The sequence below is a fragment of the Mus caroli genome, unplaced genomic scaffold (genome assembly GCF_978045245.1).
Source record: "Mus caroli unplaced genomic scaffold, Mus_caroli_1 scaffold_4, whole genome shotgun sequence".
In the NCBI taxonomy this organism is placed as follows: domain Eukaryota; kingdom Metazoa; phylum Chordata; class Mammalia; order Rodentia; family Muridae; genus Mus; species Mus caroli.
The window spans coordinates 154,654,945-154,667,755 of record NW_028227259.1 but is presented as its reverse complement, the minus strand read 5'-3'; the positions used below and the strand labels follow the sequence as shown (position 1 = coordinate 154,667,755).

Sequence of the window (12,811 nt, the reverse complement as noted above, 5' to 3'; positions counted from 1 at the left end):
AGGCTGGCCTCCAACTCAGAGATCCACCTGCCTCTGACTCCCAAGTGCTGGGATTAAAGGCTCCACTACAGCGCAGCCAATTGTTAATTCTTGGGGAAACTCCGTGTTAGTTTCCATAATACCTATACTAATTTATATCCTCACCCACCGATACCAGATCAACAAAGTCGTCACCAAGAGAATAAGTGAGTGAAATTACTAGTTAAAGCCTGTGTGAAGAGGTCAGAAATGAAAAACAACCTTGAGAGAAAAAAAAAAAAAATTAGTGAGCGCTGCAGATTGGAAAGGTAGGGAAAACAATTAGTCATCTCCTAGGTGACTTCAATTAGGGAGCTAACTGGCTGCTCCCGCTCTGGAATAAATGAAGAAACCTGGGTGAACCCGAACCAAATCTACAAAGAGGAAGAGGAGGGTGAGGGAGGAAACTCCCCCCACCCCAATGGAGCGTCTTTTCTGTGTTCCCTGTGGCTATGGGACCACAGACCCTTTGACCTACCCTGGCCCCTGGAGACACTGTCAACAGCAAAACTGGCCACATAATATGGGAGCTCCCATTTTCCTAGCCAGGCTTAGGGTACCAGCAAATGTCTCGCAGTCCTGTATGAACCCTTACAACAGGGCTCAGCTTCAGGCCGTTTCCACTCAGATGGACCCCAACCTGAGTCTATGGCTACACAGGGTCCACACCAAGGAGGTGGGCGTACAGGTGAGTCTTCGAGTGGACAAGTCAGTGCAGTGCTCACAGGGGTCACAGACCCTCCACAGCAGCTCCCTCTCGGACAGAACCAGCTCCAGGAAGCCCACCGAAGCTTGGGAAGTAGGGCGGAGAGCCTTGATCCGGCGACCCCAGGATGGGGAAGACGAGGAAAGCCAGGAGCTCACAGGACCTACAGAGGCCAATCAGCTGCTGCTACCTACATGGAGCCGGGATCGTGAGGAGCAGTTCCCACGGCTGAAGGAATTGGGGGAGGAATATGCCCACAGCCCTCAGGACAGGAAGGGAAAGCAGGTATGTGCACGCGCAGAGCAAATTTGGGAAGCTCCGCTTTTAGCTGGCTTCTTTCTCTCTGCTCAGCCCCCACCAGCAGGGTCCTCCCTCCTTCCATTTCCAGATCGGTAAGTGCTATTTCTACCTTTTCTTGGGCGAGGAAGGTGGAGTTCTGGAAGCATGTACTTTGTTTACATGGTCTGAGTGTTTTTCAAGTTTTGGTAAGATAGGCATAGAGCCTAATTTTAAAAAGTCCTGTCATTATTCCTGGTGAGGATGAGGCCGACAGTAAGCTTCGAGTGTGTTAAAGGTGAACCTAGATTTTTATTTTTGGAGATGTTGCTGTTGGTGTTGCGGGAAATGATCAGGAAACATCCTAGGGCTGCGAGCCTAGAAGCTAAATTAACGGCTCTGTAGAGAATAGCTGAAAGCAAGGTCCAGGAAGTAGATGCTGTTGCGTTAAGCCATCAATTACGAAACAAATATCTAGACTCTTCTCCCGACCCCCGTTAATAAAATACTTCCATTTGAATTTCTTTTCAGTTTTTGGAACTAAAATATGGCTATTTTCACTGTAAAGATTGTAAGAGGAGATGGGAGAGTGCCTATGTGTGGTGTATCTCAGGTACCAACAAGGTAAGCAAGCGTGAGAGGCGGGGCATGCGTGTGGGGGGGGGCACGCATTGGGGGGAGGAGCAAGGAGGCCTGGAAGGTGCAGGCACATCAGTGGGAGATCGCCTTTCCACCTCTTTGGCATAGATGCTGACAGGCATCGAGGATGTTTTCTTGTTTTTCTTCCTGAAACAGGGTTTCTCTCTATAGCCCTGGCTGTCCTGGAACTCACTTTGTAGACCAGGCTGGCCTCGAACTCAGAAATCCTCCTGCCTCTGCCTCCCGAATTGGGATTAAAGGCATGTGCCACCATGCCCGGCTTGAGGATGGGTTTTATATCGACACTTCCATTTGAGTGTGAAAGTCAATGATTAAATGAATAAATTACTACCAGCGGTGGTAGTATATAACTCTGCAACTGCAGCACTTTGGAGGGGAAGGATGGGATTTGACCCTGAACCATGTGGGGAGTGGGGAGAGGAAGGAAGAGAGAGAATCTACTACAGCAGACAAAAGACCAAAGAAACAAAAGGAGCAAAGCGGGGAGTGGGAGAGACGCAGGTTGGGAGAGGGGTAGGAGGCATGGGAGGTAGGGGCACCAAACTGTCTGAATTATTTAGGGAGGAGCCTCTTGGGTATAGGAAGCCCAGACCTGGGCTGGAGAGTTCAGGGTGTGCCAGCCTTACCTTGGTTAACAGTTAGGCACTGAGGGATGCTGTGAGAACCTGGAAGCCAGGTCTGTTTTGTTTTATTAAATAGGCACCTCAGGCACTTGTCCCAAGTTTGAAACGGTCTGTTTTGTTTTATTAAATAGGCACCTCAGGCACTTGTCCCAAGTTTGAAACTTAACATTACACATATCTCAAAAAACGAAGAAGCAGTTGGGAGACGTAAACAGCTACATCTGTGAGTTTCAGGTCTACATAGTGAGTTCAAGACATCGGGAGCCACAGAGTGAGACCCCAGCCATCTCAACACAAACAATGAAAACCTCTGCGGTGTCTAGTAAAACATTTAGTTTAATCATGCAGGTCTATAATTAGGCGACAGTTTGTGCCTTAAATATGGGGATACACTTAATTTCCTACTTACTTCCCCCCCCCATGGGTAAATTTGGGTCTCCTCATCTACGCTAGAGATTTCTCCTATTTTATTTTTTTCTACCTACTTGGGCTGTTCTGAGACTAAATCTTGACATTCTTTCTTGCTGATGTTCCTGTTGAGCTTTTACTTCTTGTATAAGTTAAAAGTATAGATTAGGTTTAATTAAACTCTTCTTTAGACTAAATCTTGACATTCTTTCTTGCTGATGTTCTTGCTGAGCTTTTACTTCTTGTATAAGTTAAAAGTATAGATTAGGTTTAATTAAACTCTTCTTTAGACCAGTTTTTTTTTTTTTTTTAATTTGTCTTGTTTTGCTTTTCTTTTTCCGAGACAGAGTCTCCCTAGGTGGCCCTGGCTGGCTTGGAACCCTCAGATCTCTCTTTGCTTCTTCCTCCCAAGTGCTGGCATTAAAGGAACTTGTCATCATACCTAGATATCCTAAGGTTATTTTAAGGGATTCTGCCATCTCTGCAGATGTCAGGGCTTGCATTTCTGTCAAGACATTAAACTCTTTCATAAAAACAACTGATACTGTCTTTTAAAGTTATTATCAGGCTATTTCTGTATAGATACTATCAACTACTTCCAGTATAGCCATCCCCCTTTGGAAATCTAGCCATTTTCCCTTGTTCTTGTTTTTCTTGAGTTAGGGTCTCATGAACCTCATGTTGGTCCCAAAGTTACTGTATAACTGAGGGTGGTCTTGAACTTTTTTGATGTCTGTTTTTGACATGGGGTCTAAGCATGTAGCTCATGCTGGCCTGGAACTTATTATGTGAACCAGGCTGGCCTTGAACTGGAATAGCTCCTCCTTCCTCTGGTTCCTGAGTGCTGGGACACTGTGTCCATCTTATGTTCTTGGAGAGTAATTTCTCTTCTGGAATACAGGCTCGGCTCCACAAAGCAGGCGAAGTTTGTCTTCCATGCCTGTGCCTGTGGCAGTAGGAGAGCCAGCTCTTCACAGTGTGCAGCTATACCTTAGGCCACAGGGCAAGAGGACATACAGCCTGAGGGTAGAGGAGTTGTCTCTTGGGTTTACTCCTCTGTTTATTGCGTTGTTTCTCGTGTTGTTTGAAGCAGCTTTCAGGCAGCACAAGATGCTCTTGCTCTATGAACCTGAAGCTGGCCTTGAGTGTCTGCTTCTCAGCCTTCTGCTGTGATTCTAGGTGTGTGCCACCACATCTGGTTGGAATTGAAAACTAAGTCAAACTAAAGTCCCAACTCTTCCTTGAAGACAAACAATGGGTTCAGACACCCACAAAAGACTAGGGTACAAAGAAAGAGTCTGAGAAATCTGTTTTTTTGTTTGTTTGTTTGGTTGGTTTTTGTTTGTTTGGTGTTTTTTTTTTTTTTTCGAGACAGGGTTTCTCTGTGTAGCCCTGGCTGTCCTGGCACTCACTTTGTAGACCAGGCTGGCCTCGAACTCAGAAATCCGCCTGCCTCTGCCTCCCGAGTGCTGGGATTAAAGGCGTGTGCCACCACGCCCGGCTGGTTGGTTGGTTTTAAGAGATGTGTGTTCTGGAGGTGGGTGTGATGCACAGGCCTGCAGTCCTTGTACTTGGGAAGTACAGGAAGATGAATCTCCAGTGAAAGGCCTATCCTGGGCAAGGTGAGATCCTATCTCACAAAACAAGGGCTGGCCCCTCCTGCTCAACAGGTGCTCTGTAATAAAACTTCTTTCTCAGAACAACAAACAGTATATTCTGATAGGAGCAGAACAGGAAAAATTCAGTGCGTTCTGGAGCCTGTGACTTGGAAGCAGTGAGAAAATGACACAGAAGAGTGTTTGTGTGTGTGTTTTAACCTGCATGACAGACTGCATCCTGCTGTCCAGATAAGTCTTTCAAGCAGTGGTTCTCAACCTGTGGGTCATAAACACAGATAATTACATTACCACACATAACAACAGCAAAATTGCAGTTATTAAGTAGCAACAAAAATAATTTTCTGGTTGGGGGTCACCACAGTGTGAAGAACTGTATGAAAGGGTCAGAGCATTAGGAAGGTTGAGAACCCCTGCTTTTAGGTAGCAGAAAGGCCAGGCACATGCTTTGAATGCCAGTCCATGGAGGCAGAGGCAAGCCCATCGCTGTAAGTTTGAAGCCAGCTTGGACTACATAGCAAGTTCCAGGTCAACCAGAGCTATGTAGTGGGGAACCTTTCTCAAAACAAGAAAGAGAAACAGAGACATTGCCAAGTAAACCAGGGAGAAAATATCCCCTAGACAAAGCCTAGAAAGCAGAAAGCTCATGAGAAGCCACAAATAAAATGGGAAGTCTAGACATTTCAGGGCAAAAAAAGGAGCTGGCCAATACAGTGGAGAAAAGGAATAATAGCTACTTCCTGTCAAGTACTCCTTTGGGTTTTATGTATGCTGTTGATAAGAAATAGAATAGCATAAGAACTATATGAAAAGTAATGCTATCTTAGTTTACAAGTAAGGGAAATGGAACACAGAGTGAGGGCAAGCGACTGAGGGAGCTCTCAACGCTTAAAGCCTCAAGGTACTGGGCTGGAGAATGGGCCCATAGTTGAAGAGGACTGGGATTGAGTCCCTGCACTCACGAGAGCTCACTACTATCTGTAACTGCTGTACAGAGGGATGCAGCGCCCTCTTCTGGTCTCTGCAGGCAATGTGTGTGCATGGTGCCCAGATATACATGCTGGCAAACAAAGAGGGGAAAAAATGGGGGAAAACATTAAAATCCTTTAAGGGTAGAGGTTACATGTAAGATAACCAAAGTGCAAAGCGAAGGAACACATTGTATCACTTAAGAACTTGGGGCTGGGCTAGAGAGATGGCTCACAGTTATGAGCAATCTCTGCTCTCGCAGAGGTCCCCAGCACCACAGGGCAGTTAACAACCTCTTGTAACTCCAGTTCTAAGAGATACAACCCCTCTTCTGACTTCTGTGGGAACTGCATGCACTACGTGCACATGCTTGCATGCAGACAAACACTCCTACCCAGACTTTTAAGTAAAAAAGAGAGAGAGAGAAAAAAAGCAAATTATTAAAAAAAAAATGGGAACCTAGGAAACATATGCATATATCAGCTTGTATTAAAAAGGCTAATTTCTCTTTAGGTTTATTTCAAACAGCTCTGTAACAAGTGCCAAAAGAGTTTTAACCCTTACCGAGTAGAAGAAATCCAGTGTCAGGTAAGCACACGGAATGCTTTGTTTGTCTTGTTTCCATTTGTGTACCTGAAGCCTCTGTCACGAAGTGTTTGGATCTTATAGATCCTGGATCTTGTCATGGGGATACTAGGTTCTCTCTCTCTCTCTCTCTCTCTCTCTCTCTCTCTCTCTCTCTCTCTCTCTCTCTCTCATTTATGTATATGAATACACTGTTGCTATCTTTAGAAACACCAGAACAGGGCATCAGATTCCATTACAGATGGTTGTGAGCCACCATGTGATTGCTGGGAATTGAACTCAGGACCTCTGGAAGAGCAGTCAGTGCTCTTTAACTGCTGAGCCATCTCTCCAGCCCCATAGGTTTTCTGTATGTATGAAAGCTTGGAATTATTTTAGGAAAGGAATACAGGCATAAATTCCACAAATATTTTTGGAGAGAAAGAGGGAGAAGATCCATTATTTTTCCTTGTGTTAGGCATGAACCATCCTGACTATAATCTTGTGAACCGGGAGAAGCAGCAAGTTCAGAGGTTCAAGGCTGGGCTGGGCTTCCTGTTGCCTTGTCTCAAAAACCAAAACAAAGCAGAAAGCAAGCCACCTTCTTCAGGGTGTCTTCAGAATGTCATTGTCCTTTTGATGGTTAACTGTTACATTTTTGCTATGTGGCGAATGCTGGTGTGTTTTGCACGTTGTTTCCAGAGGGCTGGCTTAGCCTTTGTGAAGATGTTGTTCCGGAGATGCTCAGTTCCAGAAAGATGTGCTCAGCTGCCACAGGTCAGATTTATAGGGTAGAATTTGTTGGATTTCATGGTGTCTTCAATGCTTGGAAAGTCTCTGAGTTAGATGAAGTTTTGACTTTCTATTGATTTTTTTTGTTTGTTTGTTTGGTTTTGAGTTTGGGTGTGGGGCCGTGTGGAGTCTGAAACTGTGGAAAGGAAAACTGTCTTTAAACTCGGCTACAAAGATTAACTTAAATGATTTTTGTAGTCAGGAAGATTTTTGTGGGTTGCGAAGATGGCTCGGTGGTTAAAAAACTCTTTTTGCTCTTCCAGAGAAGCAGAGTTTGTTCCCAGCATCCACATTGGGTGCCTTGCAACTACCTGTTACTCCAGAGTAAGGGGATCCCCCAGTTTCTCCTGGCCTACATAAACCCCCCATGTATGTGTATATATACACACAGATTCTATACATAAATAAATACACAGAAATAAAAATTAAATATTTTTTAAAGATTACTCTGAGGGGAGAATACACTAGGGGTCGAATCCAGGGCCTTGTGCAAACCAAACAAGATCTCCACAGAGAGCTATCTCATCTAAATAACTGTTTTTTTTTTTTAATTAATTTATTTTTAGACTTACAATATGTTCTTTTTTGGAAGACCTTAGGGCTGGAGGTGGGTAGATCATATCCAAGGCAATAGCAGTAGTAGTGATAGTTCTCTCTCTCTTCTTTCTCTCTCACTCACACATGCATACGCACACACACACACACACACACACACACACACACACATACACACTATAGTGAGGCTGGTTACCACATCAAAAGTTTTTAATTTGGGGAAAATGAAATGACCTGGTGACAGAATGGTTCCAAGAAATTGATGAAAAAAAGAATCGTTAACAATATGCAATTGAAAATATTGGAAGAAAAACATTCCCCCCCCCTCTGGTTCTTATATTAAGAAGATGTATGAGGGCTGGTGAGATGGCTCAGCAGGTAAGAGCACCCGACTGCTCTTCCAAAGGTCTGGAGTTCAAATCCCAGCAACCACATGGTGGCTCACAACCATCCATAATGAGATCTGACTCCCTCTTCTGGCGTGTCTGAAGACAGCTACAGTGTACTTACATATAATAAATAAATCTAAAAGAAAAAAAAAAGATGTATGAAAGCTACTGATAATGATGTGCCTGTGTGTGTTTTGGAGCAAGACTCATTGATCTAAGTGATTTTTACTTTTAAGGAGAAGTAGAAGGCTTAGAGATCACTCTATCTTGATGGAATAGGGATTGGTAGCACTGCAGACTAGGCCAGAAGATTCAGACCTATGAGAAGACAGTAGGCTTAAATAGTTAGATACGAAGGGCTGGAGAGGTGGTCCTGTGGTTAAGGGTGCTTGCTGTTCTTGCGGAGGACTCAGGTTCAGTTCCTAGCACTCATATTGAGCAGCTCATAACCATCTGTAACCCCAGTTCCAGAGGATCCCATGCTTCTGGTCTCCTCCACATGTTCCTGCACACACATGGTACATATGAACTCACATAGGCACACATACATACACATAAAATAAATATATATATTAACAATGTGAATATTAGATGTGTAATGATTTTGAAACATTTTTGGGGGGTGGGCAGAGTCACTATAGAATGTTGGCTGTCCAGGAACTCACTATATGGACCAGACTGGCTCGCTTTGAACTCTCAGAGACGCTTCCTCTTTTTTTTTCCCCTCTTCCTTTCTCCCTCTTGCTGGCTCTGGCCCCTGCTTGCTCTGTCTCTGCCCCCTGCCCCCGTTTATTATTATTATTATTATTATTGTTATTATGTATGGTTGTGAGCCACCATGTGGTTGCTGGGATTTGAACTTAGAACATCCGGAAGAGCAGTCAGTGCTTTTAACGGCTCAGCCATTTTACCAGCCAGATACTTCCTTTTTTATTATTTTTATATTGTTTTTCTTCATTTTGTTTTGTTTTGGTTAGGGTTGGTTGGTGATTTGCTTGTTTTTTGTTTGTTTTGTTTTGTTTTGTTTTTGTTTTTTGTTTTCTGTGTAACCCTGGTTATGTTGGAACTCACACATAGATCAGGCTGGCCTTAACCTAGAGATCTGCCTGTCTTTGCCTCCCAAGTGTTAGGATTAAAGGCTTGTTGCCCCCACTACCTAGCCTAAGAATTCTTTTGTTGTTGTTGTTTTTTGTTTTTGTTTTTTTGTTTTGTTTTTTTGAGACAGGGTTTCACTGTGTAGCCCTGGCTGTCCTGGAACTCACTCTGTAGACCAGGCTGGCCTGGAACTCAGAAATCTGCCTGCCTCTGCCTCCCAAGTGCTGAGATTAAAGGCGGGAGCATTGCACATGACAATCCATAGTGATAATTTGTGCCTTAGGGCAGTATCTTCTTTCAGAGAGGATTTAGGCTTGCTTACAACAAGCTGATAGATAGACTCAGCAGCAAGCTCATTTGGTTTGCCTTTTTCTTTCTTAGGAAAGAATGGGGGAAGGGCTGGAGAGATGGCTCAGTGGTTAAGAGCACTGACTGCTCTTCCAGAGGTCCTGAGTTCAAATCCCAGCAACCACATGGTGGCTCACAACCATCTGTAATGGTATCTGATGCCCTCTTCTGGTGTGTCTGAAGATAGAGTACAGCTAACGCACATAAATAAAGTAAAGAAATCTTGAAAGAAAGAAAGAAAGAAAGAAAGAAAGAAAGAAAGAAAGAAAGAAAGAAAGAAAGGAAGGAAGGAAGGAAGGAAGGGGGAAACTCAGTGAGTTAATCTACACAAGGTTCTTGGTAGGTGCCAGGCACATAGGACCCCTTCCTGTAATTTGTAAGGAAGAATGCCCATCACTAGGGAAGAGAGGATGTGACTGTTGTGTGATGTTTAGTATATCGAAGATATATATTTCCTGTTCATAAAATCCAAGTGCTAGCTAGCATTCCACAGTCTTCAGAAAGTAGACCTTGCCTTATTCTGTGGGGGCTCCCAGCCATATGTGGATGAAAGGTTGGCCCTGACCAGGAAGGTGTACCGGGATCTATAGGATGGGCTCTTGACCAAAAGGCATGGCTTTAAATCTGGGGAGAAAACAATTTAGCTTCCTGGACCAGTGTCATAGTCATAGCAGACACAGTGCTTGCTGCCAACCTTGATCTAACTGGAGTACCAGGCCCCACATGACAGAGGAAGAACCTAGCTGTCCTCTGACCTCCACAAGTCACACCACAGACTTCTGCACACTTAACAAATACACTCTTGGCTCAGGTACAATGTTGACCTCAGGAGACTTTTCTCCTTCCTAATTGTGACAACCATCTAAACGGGGTCCAGTCTTTGTGAGTATGACCTCTGGCTGAGACCACAGTTCTCCCGTCATTTAGTAAAATGATCCCAATCCCCACTGGCTACAGATACATAAAATTACACACAAACACACTTTAAGAAACCCCTCCCCCATATTTTACTATTGTCTTGGGTGGCATGCTAATATCCTCTTGACCAGCGTCCGAGATCAATCATTCAGGTGGCATTTGAAGTTGTTTTGTGCAACTTGGATATCAGCTTCTTGCAGAACTTGGAGAAAGGCACAGCTATGGGGAGAGGGAAGGAGTATTTTCAGTTGCTGACCAAGCTTGGAATATCAATTGATCCTTGAATGTTCCACCTTTGCCTCCAAAAGACCTGCTTAAGAGTCTGTTGTTCCTGTTCTCCAAAGAAAAGACACATTGATGTCCGGAGGCCACACCGCCAGGAGCTCTGTGGCCACTGCAAAGACAAGAAATTCCCCTGTAGTGTCTTCTTCAGCTTAAAATAAACCTTGTGACAGTGGGTGCCGTTTCTGGTTTGTTTCATTTGAGGGGGTGAAAGTTGGCACTGAATAAATAAAATACATACATATCAACCAGACCATGAGGAACACATTAGTGGACAACTCCTGGGTAACAACATCACACTAGAAATGGTTGCTGATGAGAGGAACAAGAAAGAGAAAAGTCAGGTGTGGTAACTCAGTCCTTGGGGGTCCCAGGCTCCAGAGATGGATCTCTTTAGGTTCAAGGCCAGCCTGCTCAACATAGTGACACTACCCAGTCTCGGAAAGAGAGAGGCTGAGTGGTGGTGGTGCACACCTTTAATCACAGCACTCAGGAGTCAGGCAAGCCTGGCCTACAGAGTAAATTCCAGGATAGCTAAGGCTACCCACAGAAACCCTGTCTTGACCCCCTCTACTTCCAAAAGAAAGGGGGCGGGGAAGAGGGAGGGGGAAAGAAAGGGAGAATTTAAAATTAATTTTAAAAATTAACAAGGGCTGGAGAGATGGCTCAGTGGTTAAGAGCATCGACTGCTCTTCCAGAGGTCCTGAGTTCAGTTCTCAGCAACCACATGGTGGCTCACAACCATCTGTAATGGGATCCAATGCCATCCTATGGTGTGTCTGAAGACAGCAACAGTGTACTCACATACATTAAATACATAAATATTAAAAAAGAAAGTAAAATTATTAAAAACGTGGCCGATTTTTGTTGGGGGGGACGACAAAATTTCTGTCCTGAGACTTGCTGTATAGACTATATAGTGACTTGGAGGCCAGCTGGAGCAATGCAACGTCTTTGGGGCCAGGTTGGCCTCAAACTTACAGTTGTCTGCCTGCCTCTGCATCCCTCCCTAGTGCTGGGATTAACTATGTGACAAATTTTTACAAGTAGTATTATAGTTAGTAGGAATGTAGGGTTACTGGAGGGGGCAAGGACCTTGGTTCCTACAGTCCATAATTATAGCACAGGTGGGACTAACACCTAGCATGTGTCAGATACTGTTGTAACTTAACCACAGCAGTCATTTAAAAATAAGACCTTGTGTTGCTCCAGATGGCCTCCAATTCGCGACAGAGTTGAGGATGACCTCGAATCCACAACTCCTAGTTTTCACCTGAAAACTGAGATTTCAGTCTGCACTCTCACATCTGGCTCCCAGCAGCCATGTTAAATAGGAAATGTTAGGACCTTTTCCCAGGTGGTGAGGTGGAGCAGAGAGGACATGGAACAGAGCGAAGATTAAACTTAACAGAACATGGGCTAGGTCCCTCGTTCTCAGTCCAGTGTTTACATTTTCTCTCACACTAGGATGGCAATCCATGAAGTAGGAAACATAGGACTAAAGTAGAGAAACTCATTTGAATGACTAGGAAGAGATCAGATGGACACCAGCAGTGGACTGGTGCACAGAGATAGACCGGAAGTGGGATGGTACAGGGAGATCAGAGCTACAGTCAGGGTGGGAATAGAGTTGATCCTTTCTCTACAACTTAGTGTTTTAAAAAACAGAGATGCTCTCACTGGCTTCACAACAGCATTTTTGGGAGCAAGGAAGCATCGTGCTCATTAAATTCATTTATATGAACCTGTCTATGTGTAGGAATTACAGGGGTGAGGTAACATGCCCTGGTCTGATCTTTCTCTTACTCAATTAGAGATGATTGAAAGTTACAGTCTTGGGTTTGGAGAGATCCTTCAGTGGTTAGAGCCCATATTGTCCTTGTAGAGGCCCTCAGTTAAATTCATGGCACCTGTGTTAGAAAGTTACAAAAGGGATATGGTCTGGAGAGATGGCTCAGCAGTTAAGAGTAAAAGACCCTGACAGAATGTAAAAGCCCACAGAAGCCCTGAAATTGGCAAAATAGATTTCATTGTTAGTAGAAGTAGCTTCACTGATTTAGAAAAATAGAGGTGCACAATGCTCTGGCCGCTCCTTGAACCCATGTGTTTGCCAATGATCTAATCGTTCCTTGAACCCAGGTGTGTGCCCACTGCTGCACCTCACTGCCAGGTGTTTGTGATATTGGTTGCTGGGATAGAGTCAGAAAATCTCCCCAGCAACCACAGTCGGGGCCAATCCGGAGTTACTGCACCTTCATTAGACTCTTTCCTTGTTTTCCTCCCGTACCCATTTCTTGAGAAATCAATCATTTTAGAATAGACATTGTTTAGATCTGGAAATCCCCTACTCCCTCCTTCTCCTTTCCCTCTTGAGGACCTATAAAAACTGGGACCCCTTTCCCCTCGGGGTTGACTCCTCTACCCTTGCGTGGGATATGAGTTGTCCCCAGAGCTCTGGCTTTCCCCGAATAAAGCCTCATGTGGTTAGCCTCAAGTTTGGTCTCTCCTGAGTTCTTGGGGGGGGGTCGCTATTATCCCGAGACTTGAGTGAGGGTCTCCCTTCGGAGGTCTCTCAAGAGCACTGGCTGCTCT

General features: G+C 44.5%; 1 protein-coding gene across 1 annotated transcript; it reads left to right on the top strand.

Annotated features, from left to right (window-relative positions):
* The first annotated feature begins 439 nt into the window (after window positions 1-439).
* Window positions 440-10,380, top strand: Zar1l (zygote arrest 1 like). The gene is made up of 4 exons (XM_021164011.3): window positions 440-1,009; window positions 1,532-1,624; window positions 5,790-5,864; window positions 10,246-10,380. The coding sequence occupies exons 1-4, from the start codon at window positions 440-442 to the stop codon at window positions 10,378-10,380; spliced, it is 873 nt and encodes a 290-aa protein (XP_021019670.1).
* The last annotated feature ends 2,431 nt before the right edge of the window (window positions 10,381-12,811 follow it).

Excerpts from the sequence above, each read along its gene's own strand:
- Zar1l (XM_021164011.3), top strand. The coding sequence starts at position 440 with ATGGAGCGTCTTTTCTGTGTTCCCTGTGGCTATGGGACCACAGACCCT. Across the intron at positions 1,625-5,789 it reads GTATCTCAGGTACCAACAAG|GTTTATTTCAAACAGCTCTG; the intron begins GTAAGCAAGCGT and ends ATTTCTCTTTAG. Across the intron at positions 5,865-10,245 it reads TAGAAGAAATCCAGTGTCAG|ACCTGCTTAAGAGTCTGTTG; the intron begins GTAAGCACACGG and ends TGCCTCCAAAAG.